General features: G+C 41.7%; 2 protein-coding genes across 7 annotated transcripts in view; one reads left to right on the forward strand and one right to left on the reverse strand.

Annotated features, from left to right (window-relative positions):
• The window catches only part of LOC122788282, a 683,625-nt gene extending 669,865 nt beyond the window's left edge, over window positions 1-13,760 (reverse strand). For 3 of the 6 annotated variants that reach the window (XM_044055350.1, XM_044055347.1, XR_006362627.1), the window contains exon 1: window positions 13,119-13,460. In XM_044055350.1, the coding sequence (XP_043911285.1) occupies window positions 13,119-13,318 (200 nt within the window). In that variant the 5' untranslated portion in view covers window positions 13,319-13,460. Of the gene's footprint in view, window positions 1-13,118; window positions 13,461-13,489; window positions 13,677-13,721 lie in introns of those variants that run through there. The other 3 variants (XM_044055349.1, XM_044055348.1, XM_044055352.1) reach the window with 3 other exon arrangements.
• Window positions 13,761-16,194: 2,434 nt separating this feature from the next.
• The window catches only part of MRPL45 (mitochondrial ribosomal protein L45), a 435,766-nt gene continuing 429,450 nt past the window's right edge, over window positions 16,195-22,510 (forward strand). The window contains exon 1 of the mRNA XM_044055353.1: window positions 16,195-16,272. Within this exon, the coding sequence (XP_043911288.1) occupies window positions 16,210-16,272 (63 nt within the window). The 5' untranslated portion in view covers window positions 16,195-16,209. The remainder of the gene's footprint in view (window positions 16,273-22,510) is intronic.

The raw sequence follows: 22,510 nt of genomic DNA on the forward strand, positions 1-22,510 counted from the left end.
GAGCATATCTGGGAATTCCCACCCAGGTTCCTAACATAACTAAAGAAAGCCTTGTGATTATCCTTAGTGTCCTGTGCAATTTTTCTCCTGAAGCTGGCCTTAGACGATTTTATGAGTACCGTAGTTTTTGCTAATACTGATCAGAGATGCCTTCCCTTTTTGGGATTTTGCTCTGTCATGTAGTAGCTTCCTCCTTCTATTGTATAGTTTGTTTATGGCTGGGGTCCACCAGACAGGACGTCTGCCTTTGGAGGATTGGGTCTTGGTTTTATTTGGGATTGCATGATCCATGAATTCCTGAAGATGTTCATAGAATGCGTTTATAAAGGATTTTGTGGTCTGGGCCATATTATCCAGAGGCCCGGGGGCTTTGAAGGATTCCAGCTCGGTTTTGAGGAGTGTGAAATTTGCTTTAGAGAAGTTTTTCACTGTAGTTTTCTGGGCATGGGGTGGGGTCGGGATGTGAATATCCAGTGAGATTAGTTTATGGTCTGATCTTACCAGTGAGGGATACACTTCTGGTCTGGAGCATAGAGTCCCCATGTTGGTGATGATCAGGTCCAGTATGTTTTCCCCTCTTGTGGGAGTGGTAACACGTTGTTCCATAGCATTTGAGTTTATAAATTCTAGGAACCTTTGGGCTAGGGTGTTGGAGCTAGAGTAATGCTCCCAGTCTATGGTTGGGTAGTTGAAGTCACCCAATATAATGGTGTTTGGAGAGACCTTCATATTTTCCAGTGCTCTCAGGAAGGCCGAGTGGGGTTCCTGGGTTTGGGAGGGTGGTCTGTAGCAGGCTATAAACTGGAAGGCAGTTTTACCCACTGTTAGTTGCACATGGATAGTCTCTGATGCTTCGTGCTGTGCCACCAACCTGGAGGTGTGGGTATCTTTGTGAATATTGATACTCCCTCCTTTTGTGGTTCGGTCCAAGTTTTGGGGCCGAAAAGCATGGTATGAGGTATAACCTGGTAGTGCTGGGGTGCTCTCGAGAGTCTTGAACCAGGTTTCTGTTACTGCACAGATATCGATGTTCTCCATGCTAAGGAGAGTTTCGAGTGCGTGCATCTTGAGGTTTAGACTTCTGGCGTTGAGTAGCATTACTCTTAGTTTCTTATCCCTTGTGATACCTATGGAGGTGGGTTTGTCTTTTGAGCCTTGCCTCAAAAAGGCACTATGGGGGTAGCAAGAGCCTTTGCCAATATCCGAAAGCCCAGGGGTGACAGGTGCAACCTGTCCCTAGCGAAGCATCGTGGCTTGTCGAGCATGTCATCCCAGGCTGACAGGCATTGGATCCCCTTTGAATGACACCAATACTTAAGCCAATTGTTGAAATTGATAATCTTGTCTTCATACTGTGGCATCATTCTTGGTGAGGGTAAGATGCTACTCAAGGTCAGGGTCATACCGGCCTGGGCTACAAGCCCAGAGAGCTCCTCTATGTCTCTTTTCATGTAGTCCAGGGAGGTACGTCTCAGGTCATTCACACCAGCATGGACAATGACTGAGTCATATTTGTACTTGCCTTGGAGTGACCTGAGTGCTTGTGTTATGTGGCGGATCCTAGCACCCGATAGGCAGCTCACCGTGACCTTCTCCTTGTTCAGCCTGGTGAGCGGGACGTCAGTGTGCCTGATGATAGAGTCACCTATTACAAGTGTATCGGGTGTGTTGTTTAGCCTTAAGGGCTGTGACTGTTCGGCACACTGGCTTTGTGAGCTATGTGTTGCATGTGTTTTGTTTTGGGGTAGCGGTTGCTTGGGTGTCTGCTTTGGAGGTCTCTGCTGCTTAGGCAGATTTTTATTTAGAGCCTCCAAGTATGTTTTTGTGTGTTTATGTGTTTGGTATGCTGTCGTGGTACGTCTATGTGAGACTGGAATTGTAGTGAGTGTGGTTTCCTTCTCCTCCTGACTGGTTACGCCAGTACTGAGTTGAGAGAGCTTAGCCTCCAGTTTGGCTATATGGTTGCATCTCTCACATGTGTTGGAATTTGTTGGGAGGAGGAGAGGGTTGTCTGTGTACATTAGGCAGTTGTAACATTGCCTCAAGATTCCCAGGTTCACCAGCTGGACCGGAGAGGAGATTGACAACTGACCTTTGGACATGCTAGAATAGTACTGGGAATTCCTTTATAATTGAAAAAAGGGGCCAATGGGGAACAAGTTACTCAAGGGGAGTTTGTGAGGGTGTAGTGCTTTTAATTTTTTAGTGCTGACTTATATAATTGCTTTAGTGAGCAAGTGCTAGGCCGAACCACAAAGGGAGGGGGAGTGTCCATATTCATAAAGGACACCCACACCTCCAGGTTAGTACCAACACATGAAGCATCAGAGACCATACAGGTGCAACTAACCATAGGCAAAACTGGTAGCATGTTACAGACCACCCTCCCAATCTCAAGAACCCCACTCAGCCTTCCTGAAGACATTGGAGGATATGAATGTATCACAAAATACCATCATACTGGGAGACTTCAACTACCCAAACATAGATTGGGTACATTATTCTAGCACTAATATCCTAGCCCAAAGGTTCCTGGAATTCATATATTCAAATGCACTGGAACAACTAGTCACCTCTCCCACTAGGGGAGATAATATACTAGACCTGATCATCACAAACATGGGGACAAAATGCTCCACACCGGAAGTATACCCCTCACTAGTGAGATCTGACCACAAACTAATCACCCTGGATATACATATCCACCTCCACCCCCAGCACAAAAGACCACAGTGAAAAACTTCTATAAAGCAGACTTCACTCTTCTTAAGACTGAGATGGTATCCTTTAAGCCCACTGTGCCAGTGGATACCACATCCCACAATGCCGAATCCTTCACAAATGCTTTCTATGGACATCTCCAAGAATGCATGGATCATGCAATCCCAAACAAATCCAAGTCCCTCTCCACCAAATGTAAGCGTCCTGTCTGGTGGACCTCAGCCATAAACAAATTGTATAACAAAAGAAGGAAGCTACTGCACGTCAGAGCGAAATCCCATGAAGGGAAGACATCTCTGATCAACATTAGCAGAAAACTACGTTCTCTCATAAAAACATCCAAGGCAAACTTTGAGAGAAAAATCGCTAAGGACACTAAAGATAACCACAAAGCCTTCTTCAGCTAGGTTAGAAACCTGGGCGGAAACCCTCAGATATGCTCAGAGTTGGTTCACAACAACAAAATACACTGAACCCACAGATATTGCCAACATTCTGGCTAACAGGTTCAGTGCAAATTTCTCCCTCCTTCACCCCAAAAGAAGAAATACTTATCCCAGCTGAATGTAATCTCCTGTCATCTCAGATGTCCAAGTGAGAACCGCCTAAACAAAGCAAAAACACAGCATCAATGGGACCTGACGGTATCCCGGGGTGCGTGTTACGTGAACTCCAAGAGGAGCTAAACCCACACATAAAAATGCTATTTAACCTTAGCCTTACTTCGGGATATGTACCTGAACACTGGCGTACAGCAACAGTGGTCCCACTCCACAAGGTGGGTGCCTCTACAGACCCTGGAAACTACCGCCCCATAAGCTTAACTAGCCTGGTCTGCAAAGCTATGGAAATAATCATTATGGAACTCATAAACAGAGACATAGGGGACCTACAGACACTTGACCCCACCCAGTTCGGCTTTGTAAAGGGCAGATCCTGCCTTTTAAACCTAGTTGACTTTTCCAAAACAGTCACTAGAGCCATTGATGAGGGCAAAGCAGTCCATACAGCATACCTGGACTTGGCTAAGGCCTTCGACACAATACCTCACTCAAGCATCATAGATAAGCTAAACAGCTTAAAGGTAAACCCTTATGTCACTAGATGGGTTGCAAACTGGCTAAAGGACAGAACCCATAAAGTTAAAATCGCTGGAGCAATGTCAGACTCAAAGCCAGTCACAAGTGGTGTCCCACAGGGATCTGTCCTGGGACCCCTCTTGTTCGGCATTTATTTCTCAGATGTTAAAGCAAACATGGGAGGGCTGTGGCTGACAAAGTTCGCAGATGACTGCAAACTAGGCGCCATAGTCGATACACCAGCAGACACACACATCCTACAAAAAGGCCTCACTGAACGGACAACTGGTGCCGTAGTCACGGCCTTAAACTAAATGCCAAAAATGTATAGTCATCCCTTTTGGAAAAACAAAGTACCCACAAATTATCACATAGACAGCAACCCACTGAGTACGGAAAAAGTAATCAGAGACCTAGGGACCCAAGTAGACAGCGACCTCTCATTTGACACCCACATTGCCAAAGTGGTTAGAAAAACATTCTACCTTGCACACCTCATCATGAAGGGATTCACATCCAGATCCAAGGATGTCATTGTACCCCTATATTCCTCCCTCATCAGACCCATGATTGAGTACAATGCCCCATTTGGTATGTACCTCACCTGGCATTTGCAACAGCTGGAGAGACCACAAAAGTACCTCACCAAAAGGATAAAGGGTCTCCAACATATGTCTTATTCTGCCAGACTAAAGAAACTTCAGCTCTATTCAGTAGCATACCGCCTGCTCAGAGGTGATCTCTGCCTGACGTACAAGGCCATGTCCAATCAGGATCTGATGGACATGCTCCACCTCAAAAAATCCAAATCCATCAGGACCACGAGAGCTAAAGACTTAAACCTCGGCAAAAGTATGAATAGGACATGCTGGAGGGATAGATTCATAATCCAGAGGCTTCCCATGCTTTGGAACAGGATCCCAGTTCATATTAGGCAATTCTATTATATAAGGGGACCTTCATTGTGTCACTATTAGACAGAGGCACAGTATTCTAGATTTATTCTGTACATTTTTGTACCATTTCATGGGGTGGCAAAAGCCACATCACTATGGCTACGCTTACAAATGCCCCAGGGCAGATAGACTAGTACTATACTATGAAACTATGAGGTGTGCCATGTACTATGAAACTATGAGGTGTGCCATGTAGAAGGATTTCCTGACCACTGTGGCGATGTGCTTATCAAAGGAGAGAATACTGTCCACCTGTGTCCCAAGGTCTCTTATCACACTTTTGGTGTTAAGTAGACTACCGCCTATGTGGTAGTTCATGGGTACAGAGTTTTTACCAAAGGGGATGACAATGCACTTTTTGGCATTGAGCTTGACACCATGACTTTGACACCAGGCATCTGTCACAGTGAGGCCCTATTGTAGGATGTCCACATCGTTAGGAGTTTCGATTATGGCTCCTAGTTTGCAGTCATCTGTGAATTTAGTTAGCTAAAGACCTTCTGTGTTAGCCTGTACTTCAGAGAAGTAGATACCAAACAGGAGAGGACTCAGGACTGAACCCTGTGGTACTCCACTTGTCACTGGTCTGAAGTCTGATTTGGAGTCTGCTACTTTCACAGTGTGGGTTCTGTCAGTAAGCCAGTTGGCAACCCATCTTGTGACATAGGGATTTATACCTAGTTTAGTGAGTTTATCTATAATTCCAGAGTGGGGGATGGTGTTGAACGCCTTGGCGAGATCTAGATAGGCTGTGTGAACCACCTTACCCTCATCTATGGCTTTGGTGACTGCTTCAAAGAAGTCTATCAGGTTTAGGAGACATGATCTGCCTTTTACAAACCCGAACTGTGTGGGGTCCAAAGTTTGGAGATCTCCAATGTCTTTGTTTACGTGTTCCATGATGATAAGTTCCATGGCCTTGCAGACCAGGCTCGTCAGGCTAATGGGGCAGTAGTTCCCGGGGTCTGTTGTGGCCCCCCCCCCTTGTGGAGTGGGATAACTGTCACGGTGCACCATTCAATGGGCACAAAGCCTGAGGTGAGGCTATGATTGAACATGGTACTTAGATGGGGTGCCAGTTCATTCTGTAGTTTGTGTAGAAGGCAGCCTGGGATGTTGTCCGGTCCCATGGATGCTGTGTTCTTGGCTTTGGAGAGTGAGGTTTTTACCTGTGCAGCCGTGATTACAGGAACTTTGCATTCTTCTGATATAAAGATGGGCCCTTTAGGGGGTGAGAGGGGGGTAAAGTTAGCACTGAACCTATCTGCCAGGATGTTGGCAATATCAGTTGGTTCTGTATATTTAGTGTAATTGTGCTGTAACTCAGAGCAGATCTGAGTGTTGCCACTGAGATTCTTGACATAGCTATAGAATGCTTTGTGGTTGTCTTTTAGAATCAGTGGCGATTTTGTTTTCATAACTAGCTTTGGAGGATTTTATGAGGGATCTCAGCTTCTTACTGAGGCTGACCAGGGAGTTCCTCCAATCGTGGGATTTTATTCTTTTTTGCAACAGTTTCTTTCTTCTGTTGTAGAGTTTTGTTTATGGCAGTAGACCACCAGACTGGTTTCTTTTTTTTTTTTTTTGGAGGATAGCATCTTGGTTCTGTTAGGGATAGCATGATCCATGCACTCGTGTAAGTGCTTATAAAGTGCATTGTGTAGGATTCAGCAGTCGTACCTCTATTGTCCATTTGCATGGGTGTCGTGAAGTTTGCCACTTCTGTCTTAAGAAGCGTGAAGTTGGTTTTGGAGAAATTTTTTATGGTTGTTTTCCTAATGGGGGGTGGGAGCGGGATGTGGATGTCTAGGGTGATTAGCTTGTGGTCGGATCTGACCAACGAGGAGCTGACCTCTGGTGTGGGACACAGGTCGCCCATGTTGGTGATGACCAGGTCTAGGATATTGCTGCCCCTGGTGGAGGTGTGGATAAGTTGATCCAAGGCATTGGATTTTGCTTAAAAATCAGGGACAAAACTACAATTGTGGACAAAGACCCAAAATCTGAGGCAATTTTTTAAAAATATTTAACTCACTTAGTAAGTTAGAAGAACAGTAGGTTTTGCATCAACGTGAAATGTTTAAAGAATAAGAAGCATGAAACTGTTACAGATTCATACAATTACTAGGGTAGCTGCCCTTAAGGGCCATTTTAAGCCTAGCCAGTTTTCTTTTTTGTGCTCAAATTAATGTATCCCATTTGGTTAGAGACTAGCCTTACCCACCCCAATAGCAACAATTATATATTACCCCTAATGAGAATAAGTGGGCCGATACCATAGATTGAGGGGACCTGTGCATGGGATAGAGGATTTTGGAACTGCCTCTGTCCATTAGTAGTACAGAGCACTGCCCTGGAGCAAATTTTCTGTTTCCCATCCATTGATCCTAGTTCTTTGTTTTATGTGGATGGGGAGTCTCTTCCAGCACATTGGTATCCTCTGCAAGATATAGCCATCCCTCCAAACCATATTGTTGATGTTGCACAAGCGGTTTAGATCCCTAGACTCTGTATTTCTGATGCCATTTGATTTGCTGCATCAGTATTGGGTCGGGGCGGGGGGGTTCCTTGTATCATAGACACAGGCCACCTCCATCTGTGGGATACCCAGTAGAGTGACAGGGCTTTGAGTCGGTCCATGTAGGACATGTTGTTTAGTCCTTGTATCCTTTTAGTAAGGTACCTCTGTGGGTGTTCCACGAGTCTGGACAGATACATGCAAAAGGAGCCATCATATTCAATGACTGGCCTAATGAGGGATGAGTAAAGGGGGGACAATGGCATCCTTAGATCTAGGTATAATCCCTTTGTTCACATGCTGTGCAATATAGAAGTACTTTCTTACAACAATGGACACAAGATGGTCAAAAGTTAGTTCACTGTTCATACAGATTCCTAAATCCGACACAACTGGGTCAGGTCTTAGGGCATATTGTCAATGTGGTAGTTTCCTGGGATAGATGACTTCCAAATGATACAGTAATGTAGTTTTTTGGCATTTAGCTTCAGTCTATAACTGTGGCACCAGTTATTCATTTGGGACAAACCTTCCTGCAGGACAGCTATATCTCCAAGCTTACAGTCATCTGCAAACTTAGCCAGAGTCTTTTGGCATTGGCTTTTCCTTCAGAAAACGAACTTGGGTTGTCTGGGAGCACCCTCCCACTACTCCACACAACAAAACAATCACGGTTTTCTAAGAAGGGCATACACTTCACATCTCTTAATTTTAATTTTACAATGAGAAACATCTTAAAAGAAGACACTAGAAAGTGCCCTTAATTACATAAAAAAATATATGAAATAGGAAAATATGAGTTCTATGTTATGATTAAAAACAAGTAATATTAGTTCCCACTGTTTTGAAAGAAAATCAGGCATAACTTACTTTAAATACCCCAAATCAGTTTTCTGGATGTGTGGGTGTGTGTCCTCCCTTGATTGGTGGTCACGTTTCTGTTTGTTACTTATGCCAGAGTGTGTGGGTGTGTGTCCTTCCTTGATTGATGGTTATGTTTCTGTTGTTTAGTGTTACTTATGCCAGAATAGAAAGAAGTACAGGAGACGGCATTAAGGAGAACCTTTTATTAGTTAAAATATACACATATACAAATTATAATTCCAAATATAATTCCTGAAAAACATCATTCTATATGCGCTACAGTGACCAATTCTTACAGAATACCCTACAGAACCTCTCCCCTGCACCTGACAAGACCCCAATCAAATTTCCCATGACTTTAATACCCACTTTATTACCACCATCCAAAAATTAATCAAAGACTCCTCAACAAGCCCAAACCAATGCTCCCAGAATACTAATAATCTCATACAAAATGACAATGTATCACTCATTCCTGACAAAAATTCCAATCCTTCCGCAACTCGTTCATTTCCTATTCAACCAGTACCCACATCTCTCATATGTAAACTATTAAAAAAACTCAAACCATGCTATCTTTCCACAGACAACCTTCCCACAGAAAATTTACAACTAGCAGCAAATGCAACTGCATACCAATTAGTATTCTTATAAATCGCTCTCTCGCAGGAGGATACATTCCACATCTATGAAAAAAATCTATTACTCTACAACATAAAGGTGGAAACTCTCACGACCACTCAATCTATCGACCGCTCTCTCGCAGGAGGATACATTCCACATCTATGAAAAAAATCTATTACTCTACAACATAAAGGTGGAAACTCTCACGACCACTCAATCTATCGCCCCATCTCTGTACTCTTCCCCACTATCCAAAATCCTTGAGAAGTGTGTACACACATAATTACTCAAGTACCTCATTGATAATCTTCTGTCTCCCACTCAACATGGCTTCCTCCAACAGCACAGCAATATTACAGCCCTGCTCTCATACACCAATATTATCAACAAAGCCTTAGATACAAGTCACCCCACTTCAGTAATCCTGTTGGATCTAAGGCTTTTGACAAAGTATCACATACTAAACTTCTGATCCAATTAACAAAACTTGGCTGTGTCCCCAAATCCCTCAACTGGTTTACATCAAACCTAAACAATACTTTATATTTTTATTTTACATTTGTTAACCGGGAGTTTCAGACTGAGCTGAAAAGGCCCTTTTTCAGCAGAGGCCCGGGGAGAAAAGCTCCACACAGAAAAATAATTACAAATTAATTTAGATATTTAGACATGATCAGTATACACACAAATTGCAGTAGACAACAATCTGTAAAATGGCATAACGTCCAATCTTATCTGTCAAACATAGGAGTCCCACAGGGTTCTGTTCTAGGACCAAGTAGTTAGACCTTTTACATTGCCCTTATCATGAAGGGATTCACATTCAGATCAGGGAGGTCATAGTCTCCTAGCTCTACTCACTCATCACAGACCAATGATTGAGTACAATGCCCCACTTGAATGTATCTGACCTGACACTTGCAGGCTGGAGAGGCCACAAAGTTCTTCCTCACCAAAAAGGATAAAGGTCAAAAAAAAATCTGTATGCCCCTGAAAGACTGAAAGAACCTACTCAGTAAACACCGCCCGCTGCTCAGAGGTGACCTGTGTGTGCCTGACAAGGCTATGTCAAACCCAGATTTGATGAATATCACCTCAAAAATCTAGATCCGCCATCCAAGGAGGAGAGGAAGAAACCTTTAACCACGCACTATTAATAGGGGCGTGGCTGGGGGAGGATTCATCACCCAAAACCTCCCCTGCTGGTGGAAAAAAAAGGGTATATGTGAGGCAGAGGACCAATGGATGGGATATACCCCAGGGATTACCTCCAGTGTCACTGCTGCACAGACAGGCACACAAAATAATGGGTATAGTTCCCCATACTAAAGGGGTGGCGTAAGCCACAAAACTATGGGCTAGGCTTGTAAATGCCCTCGGGCAGATAGGTTCATAGGTTCATACTAGGCTATTACTCTTCAACATCTCTATTAATGACCTCCACAAAGTCTCTCAACTAGGTAAAATTATCCAAAACGTCAACGATTTGACAATAATCTCGGAGACTGAATCATGGCTAAACAATTCATAACTGCTACTAAATGCCAAAAAAACAAAACTTCTATTATTCTCTTCAAAACCACCAGATATAGACTTCAAAATCTTCTCTAAAGACGGAACTGAAATAGAAATACTAAAATATGCAAAACTACTAGGCATTACAATTGACGATAGATTTACCTTTGAAACACACATTCCCAACACAATAAAGAAAACACACTTTAAACTTGGCAAACTTTATCATCATAAACTTTACATGGACAAAACACCAAAACAAAACTGGCAAGTACCTTATTCATCTCTGCTCTATTTTATGGTACTGCCATTTTACTGACCTTCATTCATCTCTCAGCAATAAACTTCAGTGTTGTTACTATAAAATAAAGAAATTCACCTCAGGAAAGCCCACCTGCTCACACCACTGCCAAGCATTCTCTGGAGTGAACTAGTTGGATTTCCCAATCTATCTTTGCTATACCCAACTAATGCTAGCCCATAAACTAATTTATATACCAAATACCTGCCCAGCACTCTCATCAATACTACAAACTTATATTCCTTCACGTACCTCAAGATCCTCCAACAAATTGCTACTAAGTGTAACCAAGCCCAACGAAAGAGCTGGGCAATGCTTGTCCTCCCATAGCATTGCTAAAGAAATGGAACTCCTTGCCCTCCCATATTATCCAAATAAGACTGCATAATGACATGTAAAGTAGCATTAAAAACTTACTTCCTACATAACATCAAATGCCAATGCAAGTCAAACAAACCACCATGTAAAGTAGCATTAAAAACTTACTTCCTACATAACATCAAATGCCAATGCAAGTCAAACAAACCACCATAAAACCTTCACTACTTATTTCTAACCCAGTTCCATAGTTCAAAGTAACTTTTACCCTGACAGCAACACAGCTCTATTACCGCTATAACTGTTTGACAAGAACTGCCATGTTTTTTTCATGCAATCCCAAAAAGAAACAACTCAAGCTTTGTACTACTATACTACCAACTGTTATCCAAGTTTATATAAGTTCTGATACATACTGATAAATGTTATATTGTCTATATATTCTACTTTTGTAATTTTTTTTGCATATTTCTGCTTTAAAAAAACATTTTTGTCACATGTCTATACTTTTATTTGACTGTATTAATTGTGGAGCTTTTCTCCCCGGGCTTTCACTGAAAATGGGTTCCTGACCCAGTGGGCTTTCACGGTCAACAAATGTTAATAAAATAATAAATACAACAAAGTGAAAAACCCTCTTAACACAAATAGAGAACAATGAAGTGAAACAGTAGCATGATGGTTGAAGTTTTACGGAAGAAGTGTACTTGTACACAGGCTCGCTGCTGTGTGGCACTATTTCAGTCAAGTGCTCTCCATTAGGACCTCCAAGGCTGACAGGTACTATACTGTGTAGATTTGTTAGTTATACTTCAACGAAAGTTACTTACATTGAACCTTTACATTTGCAAATCAGTAACTGTTTATATTGCGACACACCAGGACGCGCAGTAGCAAAAGTCGTTCCCAGGACAATCTTTTTACTGTCAGACCTATGATTCGATCGTTTTCAAACAAATGAAATGTAAATAAAACAGACAGCAAAATATCTGCGGGGGGGGGGGATTATGCCCCCAACTCCCCATGAACGGCTTGCAAGTCACTTAGAACTATGTATAGCAGGGGGTGCAACCCCCTTGCTGGATGTGCGTGGCCATCTTTCAATAAATATTAAGACTGTAACTCCTGACATTAAAGTTTCCATTTTTTTATACTTTAACCCTAAACTTTTTAATGTTGGAAAAAACAGAATCAAAATAATAAACAATGTACAAAATACTACTTAACTGACAACCCCATCAGTACGTCAAACAGGTTGGCTCCAAAATAAACAATTGCCTATAAATCTTGGATAACTTTCCGCCAGCATTTATAAGATGAAGTTATGAAGCTTATCCACAGTTGAGGGTGCGATCATTTATTTTTGTGTATATCTTTCCAGGTATACCCCTACAACTGTTCTGACTGTCTCAAAATGTTGTTCTCTCTCTCCTAATTATTGCTCTGAGAGAAAAGGTGGTGCATTATACTTAATGAATAAAGCAACAATTAGCTATAAACTAATTAAGACTCTTATTCTGTCACCTTTTAAAGAAAATAGCATTAACATTTTAAAAAGTGTCCTTGACTGTTTCTGGTGGCAAGAAGTTTAGTGCTAGGCGATAATGGAATCTGGATTAAGCGTAACCCTCGTTTGTATTCACGGAAGCGAGTTACACTCGGTCCAGTGTTCTCCTTTATCGCCACCCTCTTGCATTAGGGTAGCCACCTTTTCAAATGCCCAAAGTGGGACACTTTTTGTTGTTGTTGTCGTCGATATGTGAGATTTTGCGGGACAAAACATACCCGTGGCCATTGCAAAGAACATAACTTCACTTTTTTTTGCCAACACAAAAGCTTATTCTTGTAGCATCTGAGCTGCTTATGCTATTTCATCTAACATTTGGCGTTTCAAATACAAAAAAAATATATTATACACAACGATTAAAGAACACTTAGGAAATGTTTTTCCTCCTAAAATCTCTGGACATTTGCGTTTTATGTATTTTCGCACGCTACAAGTCCCTCTCAAAATGGGACAGGTGGTAACTCTAATCACCGCTATTATTAGTAATGTCATTTTCCAACAACGGGGCTATTACCCACTTCACTTCCCATTCTAAAAATACTTCGGGGTGCAGGGAGCAACATTCCCCTGATGAATGCTCAAATAACATCTACAACCAAAATATGTGAAGTTACTGGAATCAGAAACACTACAAAAGCACGACAGGACTACTCACTGATCCCCGAAAACACGATTTCCATTTTCGAAAACTGGAATGTGGTCCATTTTACCTCGATGACAAAGTTCACGCTGGTCCACGTAATTAGATTTCTCAGGACCGAGAGAAAAACTAGACAACACAGGCGTACAGCTTAAGATGCTATATGAACCGAACAGAAGGTACGTTTTGATTTTGAATACTCTGAGAGCAGCCATTCTTAAAAAAACAATGAAATGTTCAAGTGGAAGAAAGTCTACTACTAAAATTCCACCATAAACGTCTCCGGTATTTAATTTTATTACAGCTTTTTCAACCTGCAATGTTCATAAAAGAACAACTGCGGGTACAACTAATGAAAGTAACGATGCTCTCACGTTTAAACTTACCTTTGCTCTCTCATCATACCTTGGTTGCCAAGTAACGGCGCTGGCTTTCTTTTCTCCGTTTTTTTTTTCGTCGTAGTAAATCTGTTGTTATACCGCCCAACTTCTAAGGCAAGAAATCAGGACAAAGCAAAGATAATGACCCAAAATAGGAAACAATTTTTAAATGTTGCTCTCATAAACTTGTTATACTGATATATATATATATATTTTTTTTTTTTTTGCATTAGCATACATTGTCTGAAGAATATGATAACTTCTTCTTTCGGCTTTTCCCAGTTAGGATCGCCACAGCGGATCACCTGTCCGCTCGTGATTGGCAGTGGAGTTTTACGGTGTCGAGTTGCCAGCCCGGCGCCCGTCCTTCCACGGAAGGCACACACATACACGCACGTACTCACGCCTAGGGCCAATTTGGAGTATCCAGTCCACCTACAGCATGTCGATGTGTGTGGAAACCCGCGCGACCACAGGGAGACATTCAGACTCCGCACAGAAGGCACCCCAGTCGAGAATCGAGCAGGAAAGTCTCTTGTTGTGAGGCGGCAACGCTAGAGGCCCGCTGCCGCCCCTGAAGAATATGAAATGTGAAACTCAAATATATGTCACGATTTAGTGACTTCAGTCCTTGATGATTTGCCCATCACAACTTTTACGAGGAATAGTTAAGATTCAGAAGGCTGGACGTTTTGCGAAACTCTGGGCAGTTGATTTCGGCGGAATATTCACATTTTCTGCCTCATATTATCGGTCTGTTTTGGTCCTTTTCTCATAAACGTTATAATTTTCTGACAAATCATTGAAGACTGAAGTTACTAACGGCATACTTTGGTGATTCAAGCTTCATATCATTCTAAAAATGCATGCTAATGCAATAAGATTAAGCTTATGAGAGCAATATTTAAAAATTGTCGACATTTTGGGCTTCTCCCAATTATTTTGGGCTTTGTCCAGCTTTCTTCTAAGAGGTTGAAAAATATGCTCGGCAGATGGGTACCTAAAACCCTGAAAACATACAAAACTGAATCCAGAAAATTAAGGACAAAGTAAAAAAATAATAAGGGATCGCCCGAATCGGGAACACAGTTTAAGTATTACTAAGTAGACAATAATAAGAACGCGGATTAACATGCATTTTCTGAACTTAAAAATGTGCACCTTTAAATTAGTATTCCAGTAGTAAGGAATATTCAGTTGAATGTAGTTCTCACCAGTATGAATATTCATTCTTCAACCATCACCATGCATACCGCGAGCCAGTACAGTTGATTCAATGTAAATGGTTTTGGTGTAAAGGTAGATGCATCTCTTGTACTAAACACTTCAGTTAACTATGGTATGTTGTGTCTTTCGGCTTTTGCCGGTTAAGGGTCGCCACAGCGGAACTCCGGTCTGCTAATGATTGGCAGTAGATTTTTACGTGCCGAGTTGCCGGCCCTGACGCACAACTTTCAACGAAGGTACACCCATTCATGCATGTTTCCACACAAAAGACGCTCTAACTGAGAATCGAACAGGACAAAGTCTTACTGTGAGGCAACAACGCTACTGCAGCACCACCTATATGGTTTTAAAATGGTATAGCATAAATAACATTTTCCATTTGCTCCATGTGCCCCCCGACCACTTAAATATTCCTAATTGTAGCTCAATCCTAGATTGATGAAAAGTATAAATATATTCATTATATGTATGCCGTCACGGGGTAACATTCATGGCATGCCAGTTATGCCTCATTTCCATTCCGCTTCACAGTCATTAGGCTTGTCCGTCATCCTGGGCACGCCTATCTCTACCGGTGAACCAAGACAGTACAGTACAATGTCACCAATTTTTTTGTGAGAAAAATATTTATTTATTTTTTTTGCTAAAAAATGCACGATCCCTCTTGAAATGTGTCTTTTAAAGGCGACACATTTCAAGAGGGGCAGAGCATTGTTTTCAGCAAAAAAAAATAATTGTTGAGCATCTGTAACTTTTGGTCATTCTTTTGTTTCACATACCTCTCAATCGTCCTGATTTTCAATGACAACTTGATTTTGGCTCAAAGTTTTTGATATGCTTCTCCCAATAGTCCCTAAAAGAGAGAGAAAAGGTGGTCGACTACATTTCATAAATAATATTATTTAGCATTAAAGACTTATTTTATTAAAAAAAAACGCGCTAGTTCACATTCTCTTTTTGTCACTGTTTCAAGTTAATATTAATATTTTAGTGTCCAGTATAATTTGTGACATTTGTCACTGATTATTTCTTGAAAATAGGGTTGCCACCATTTCAAATGGCCAAAGTGGGACATTTTTGGTACAAACATCAGATTTTGCAGGCCGACACGTACCCACGGTCCGTACAAAGGATAAAACTTAACTTTTTTGCCTAAATAAAAGCTTATTCTTGTAGCATTTTAGTTGCTTGTTATGTTTCTTATAACATTTAGGTATTTTAGATACAGAATAACTGTTTTATGCAGCGATTACATAAAATATAGGAAATAATTATGTCCTAAAATCTCAGAACATTTGACATTTTTAAAAAAATTTTTCCCCAGGACACAACTGCCCAAAGAGGGACTGTCCCTTGCAAAGTGGGATAGGTGGTAACCCTGGATGGAAAGGTTGAGAATTACGCTTCACATAGTGGATGGATCCCTTTCTAGATGTTTTGTTTCGCTTTGGCTTGGAGTGTAAATGCGCATGTCCTAGCGGCCAGCGTACGCAACAAACATGGCAGCTTCCAGCAGTAGGGCTGTATTAGTCTGGCAGCATGGGAGAGTATCTGGTGTTAATGTAAGTATTGACCTTAAGTGATAGGGTTTTAGTTTGGAATCTTAAGCACTAGTCTATAAACATAAATGCTAGATTAGTAACTTGCACCTTGGTAGTATAGGCGATAGATGTTTTCAGTAGGACAATGTTATTACTGTGATTTGCATTAGTGTGTTTGAAACGATCATCTTTTGTAACATTTCAGATGCATAGTCAAGAACTAGAGTAGGGATGATTTTGGGAGTCCTTAAAACGTGTGATGGGATGGGGAATCACCTGAAAAGACTGGACAATTTAGGAACAGTTTGTTGTGGATTTGTCTTGTAGAATTTAAAACCGGTAGCTGCAGATAATCTGAGGAACAGTCAACATATTTTAAAGTATTTTTTTACAGCCTTATGTCTCTCTGTGTACCAATCATTAGCGGACCGGACAGTTCCGCTGTGGCGATCCCTAACCGGGAAAAAGCCGAAAGACGCAAACAAACAAATGTCTCTCTGTGTATGTTGTCTTTCCATTATAAAGGCTTGCGCACCCTGTGACACTTCTCAAGATACCACTGAACAGAAACTGTATTTGGGGGAGATAGACATGGTCCTGTTGTGCTTACTAAATGTAAATCCAGAGTTGTGTAACATGATGTCCTATATTAGAAAGCCATATCATACGTTTCGAAGGGGAAGGGTGACATATCTTTGCAAATAGTGACTATTGTGGTGAATATCCGTAGTACATGTTTATAGTTTGTTTAATCAAGGGAGTCCTGATTTCAACATTTCAGTTTTGTACTTCTTATTTGTCTCGAAACTGTAGAAATAAGCACAGTTTTGCAGCAATAAAATTTAGTTGTGTAGATTTTGTGAACTCACTTTTTTATTGACTGAAGCTGTGGACATTTGAGTGAGTGGATAAAGATGCATCAGAAGTAGCAGCCCCACCACTTCCATTTAATCAAGTGTTCCACTTTGCTGTACACACAGCTGTCCCTGATTTTGCCCTGTATCCAATTGTCCCTGATTTTTGCCCTGTGTCCAATTGTCCCTGATTTTGCCCTGTATCCAGCTGTCCCTGATTTTTGCCTCATATTTTTGCCCTGTATCTCGTAAAAGTTTTGAAATATTTCTTGGAGGGGTAAATCACTGATGATTGCACTTGTGCATTAGTGACAGACATTTGAGCTTCATACTTCCATATGTTTTTGTTAGCTTTTTTAACCTGAATTTAAGTAATGTATAAAAATTATCCTTAATTTTGGGCCTTTGTTTCTTCCTTGCTTTTGTATGGAGAGTGATTGTACTGGTGATGCTTATTGTGCTTGTGTTTGGTGGTATGTTGCTAGTTTCAGGGTTGATTTACCATGTGATGTGCCTACTTCTGTAAGTATGCTCCTAGTTTCAGGCTTCCTTTGCCCCTTCACAAAATACAGGAAACCAGACTGCATGACCAACATGCTGGTGTCACCAAGAATCTAAAGAGCAAGGACTCGCATGTTGCATCTTCCTTTTCAGAACAAAAAATAAATACATTTTGAGGTAGATTTTTGTTGTATTCTTCATTAAAGTGTACAGATTTGTGTGACTTGTATTATACTTATATTTTTGTCACGTTCAGTTTTTAAACTTCTGCTTCTCAGAAATGTCTCAATACTACTGGAAGTAGGACAAATTATTTATTTATAATACCAATCAATTTCTGTTTTATTTTATTTTTTTAAATGTTTGTTTCATGGGGTCAATATTGACCAGTTTCTGTCTCAGCCCAGGTGAAATACAAAACATTTCATAATACAGAACTGTTAGCAGTAACAGAGTAGTTACATTACATGAACCTTTCAGCTCCCTCGCACCACTTTATCCTTATTTCATCCTTCCTGAAGTCATCTTGTCATTCCCTCAGTTCCTGCTTCTTATTCACTCCACCTCTCTCGTCTTCATATATCTCACTGTTCCTGTCCTTTTTATGCCTCTTTCTCTGCATACGTCTCTCACCATTTTTGTATTCTCCTCATGATATCCTTTCCTGAAAATAATCACACTATCTCTTCTAGTGTCTTCATACCTCTTTTTATATAACAATATGCTGCTATCTCTGTAGCATAAGCCATCTCCTTCAATATGGCAACATCTTATCCAAAACGCTCTGCTAAGCATAATTCCATTTTTCCATCCAAGACAATAATTCTTGGAGACTTTAATATAGACTGGAAGGACTGCTCTACTGAATCACCAACCTCCCATATTAACCTTAATGGCTTCTCACAAACAATTAACTCCCCAACCAGAATTAATAAACCCAATAACAAAGGATCCATCCTAGACTGGATTCTAATAATCACCAACAACTCTATAATGTAGGGACCCCCCCTTGATGATGTAAGTGACCTTTCTCTCACTTACATAATCAGGCAAAGGTCGAGCTCACACAACCCAACCATATATAAAGCAATAAGAAGCAACAGAAACTTTAACCCCAATAACTTCCAAGCTGAACTAAAAGAATGTGATTAGTCACCTGTAAAATACCTCCCACTTGACGAAGCAACAAACTACTTTAATTCAAAATTCTTAACAATCCTTAACCACCATGCACCAAAGCGTTCCATCAAAATTAAATCTAAACCCACCCCATGGCTTACAATGAAAACCAGGCAGCAAATTCAACAGAGAAATAAAGTTTGGGCACTATGGAAAACAACTAAAAACCCCATAGACCAACAACAATTAAGGCAAAAAAGAAATGAGACTAAAAGCTATATCGAAGATAAAAAAACTTTTACTTCCACCTCCAACAGAACCAAAATAATCCACCAATGTTCTGGGCTAGCATAAACAGACTACTTCAACCAGGCCAATCTGTAACACCACCCCCTATAGGATCAAATTCCAACAATCCAAAGCAAATTGCTAATGCTTTTAATACCTTCTTCACTGAGACCATCCAAACACTTGCTAATCAACTAACAGCCGATAGCTCTGTCCTTCCAACCAGTAGCTCTGTCCTTCCAACCAATACTACTAACTCTGTCCCAACTGTAAACCTGCAACCTGTCCCAACTTCCCTAATCTGCAACCTCTCCACACCAGAAGTATATCCCTCATTGGTAAGATCAGACCATAAATTAATTTCACTGGATGTCCACATCCCAACCCCAACCCCAGCCCAGAAAACCACAGTGAAAAACTTCTCAAAAGCGAACTTCTCACTTCTCAAAACCGAAGTGGAATCCTTCAAGGCCCCAGGGCCAGTGGAAACTACAGCCCAAACTGCAGAATCCTATATAAATGCATTCTACGGACATCTCCAGGAATGCATGGATCATGCTATCCCAAACAAAACCAAGACCCAATCATCCAAAGGCAGGCGTCCAGTCTGGTGGACCCCTGCCATAAATAAACTGTACAACAGAAGGAGGAAGCTACTACATGATAGAGCAAAATCCCTAATAGGGAAGGCATCTCTGATCAGTACTAGCAAAAATTATGATCCCTCATAAAATCCTCCAAGGCCAGCTTCGAGAGAAAAATTGCACAGGACACCAAAGACAATCATAAGGCTTTTTTCAGTTATGTTAGAAACCTGGGATGCAACTCCCAGACTTGTTCTGAGTTTATTCTAAACGGCAAAAAATACACTGAACCCACAGACATCGCCAAAATCCTGGCAGACAGGTTCAGTGCAAACTCCCAAAAGAGCAAGTATCTATCCTGGCAGAGGGCTGCCTCCCAAACATCTCAGATGCTCAGGTGAAGGCTGCCCTCTCCAAAGCAAAAAACACTGCTCCCATGGGACCAGATGGCGTCCCAGGTTGCGTCCTACATGAACTACAAGAGGAACTAATCCCTCAAATAAAACAGCTATACAATCTCAGCCTCACTACAGGATATGTGCCCACAGAATGGCATACAGTAACAGTGGTCCCACTCCACAAAGGTGGAGCCTCTACGGACCCTGGAAACTATCGCCCCATAAGTCTGACTAGCTTAGTCTGCAAGGCTATGGAGAGGATCATCATGGAGCTCATAAACAAAGACATTGGGGACCTACAGACACTAGATCCGACCCAGTTCGGCTTTGTCAAGGGCAGATCCTGCCTTTTGAACCTGGTTGACTTCTTTGAAACAGTCACCAAACCATAGATGAAGGGAAGGTAGTCCACACAGCCTATCTGGACCTTGCAAAGGCATTTGACCCAATACTCCACTCGGGCATCATAGATAAGCTATCCAGCTTAAATATAAACCCCTATGTCACAAGATGGGTCGCAAACTGGCTCAAAGACAGAGCCCACAGAGTGAGAGTTGCTGGAGCCATGTCAGACTCGAAACCGGTCACAAGTGGCATCCCACAGGGTTCTGTCCTGGGACCACTCTTGTTCGGTATATACTTTTCCGAGGTACAGGCAACGTGGAGGACTATGGCTCACCAAGTTCGCAGACGACTGCAAACTGGGCCATAATCAACTCTCCAGCTGACACAAACATCCTTCAAAAGGTCTCACAGAGACAGATAACTGGTGCCAGCGCCATGGTTTAAAGCTAAATGCCAAAAAATGTATAGTCATACCCTTTGGCAAAAATAATGTGCCCACAAATTACCACATAGGCGGAAACCCATTAAGTACAGAGAAAGTTATTAGGGACCTGGGGACCCAAGTTGATAGCAATCTCTCCTTTGAAAACCACATTGCCAAAGTGGTTAGAAAGACCTTCTACATAGCCCACCTCATCACGAAGGGTTTCACATCTAGATCAAGAGAGGTAATCGTGCCCCTTTATTCATCCCTCATCAGGCCCATCATAGAATACAATGCCCCTTTGGGATGTACCTTACCCGACACCTGCAGCGATTAGAAAGACCCCAAAAGTATCTCACCAAGAGGATCAAGGGTCTCAAACAGATGCCATATGCTGCTCTGTTAAAAAAACTCCAGCTCTACTCAGTTGCATACCGCCTACTTCGAGGCGATTTATGCCTGACATACAAAGCTATGTCAAATCCAGAATTAATGGACATGCTCCACCTCAGTAAATCTAAATCCCTTAGAGCCACACGCCGAGGGACTTGAACCTCAGCACAGAAATAAATAGAACTTGCTGGAGGGACAGGTTCATAACCCAGAGGCTCCCTTCGCTCTGGAATAGAATTCCAGTTCATGTGAGGCAGAGCACCTCACTGAATCTCTTCAAGAAGAATCTCGATAAGTGGATGGGGGATCGTAGGTTTGTCCCAGGGATTACTCCCGTGTCACTATTGGACAGAGGCACAGTAAACTAAACCTTAAAAAGGGCACAGTATACTCAAATCAAGGGGTGGCGTAAGCCATACAGAATCGGGCTAGGTTTATAATTGCCCCAGGGCAGATAGCCTAGTATGGACCTATGAACCTATTAAGTAAACTAAAACCTACTATTCCCTCAGCTGACCAGCTACCTGCTGAATCACTGCAAAAGGCAGCCAAAGTCATAGCTTATCCTGTATCATTGCTGATAAATAGAACCATACAAGAAAGCACTATTCCCACCATTTGGAAAATCTCCTACATTATCCCCCTACACAAGGGTGGAAACTCCAGAGAATATTCTCGTCCCATAGCACTACTTTCTCCATTAGCTAAAATAATGGAAAAGTGCATCCACTGACAGTTGCTAGACCACCTACTCCAGAACAATTTATTGGCCAAATCTCGACATGGCTTCAGGCCTTTCCACAGTACAACAACTGCACTCCTATCCTTCACTGATAGCATCAATAAAAAACGTAATAACAATCTTCTCTCCAGCACTTTTCTTAGACCTTTCAAAAGCATTTGACATGGTCAACCACCACTTACTTCTCAATATTCTAAAATCCTTCTCTCTGGACACAAAGACTATAAAATGGTTCCAGTCCTACCTTGATAATAGACAGCAGGCAGTGCTATGGGACAACAACCTCTCATCCCATCTCCCAGTTACCCTAGGTGTTCCTCAGGGCTCTATATTGGGCCCCCTCCTTTTCTCAATATTTATCAATGACCTCAACCTAGCTATTCCTTTAACTGTGTACAGTGCGAAGATAACTCAACAGTAATCTACTCCGCTAAATCTCAGTCCCAACTACAGACTCTAACTCAGACAATGTTTAATAAAACAGAAAATTGGTTTCTACAACGCTGCATCCTCTTGACCCCCCCCCCCCAAAAAAACTCCTCCTCTTCACTCCTACCCGTAAATCACTCCCAATGAACTTTTCAGTCTTATCCAGTAATGGTACTCTCATA

Source organism: Protopterus annectens, chromosome 13.part0 (genome assembly GCF_019279795.1).
Source record: "Protopterus annectens isolate FY-2018-M chromosome 13.part0, PAN1.0, whole genome shotgun sequence".
Classification (NCBI taxonomy): Eukaryota; Metazoa; Chordata; order Ceratodontiformes; family Protopteridae; genus Protopterus; species Protopterus annectens.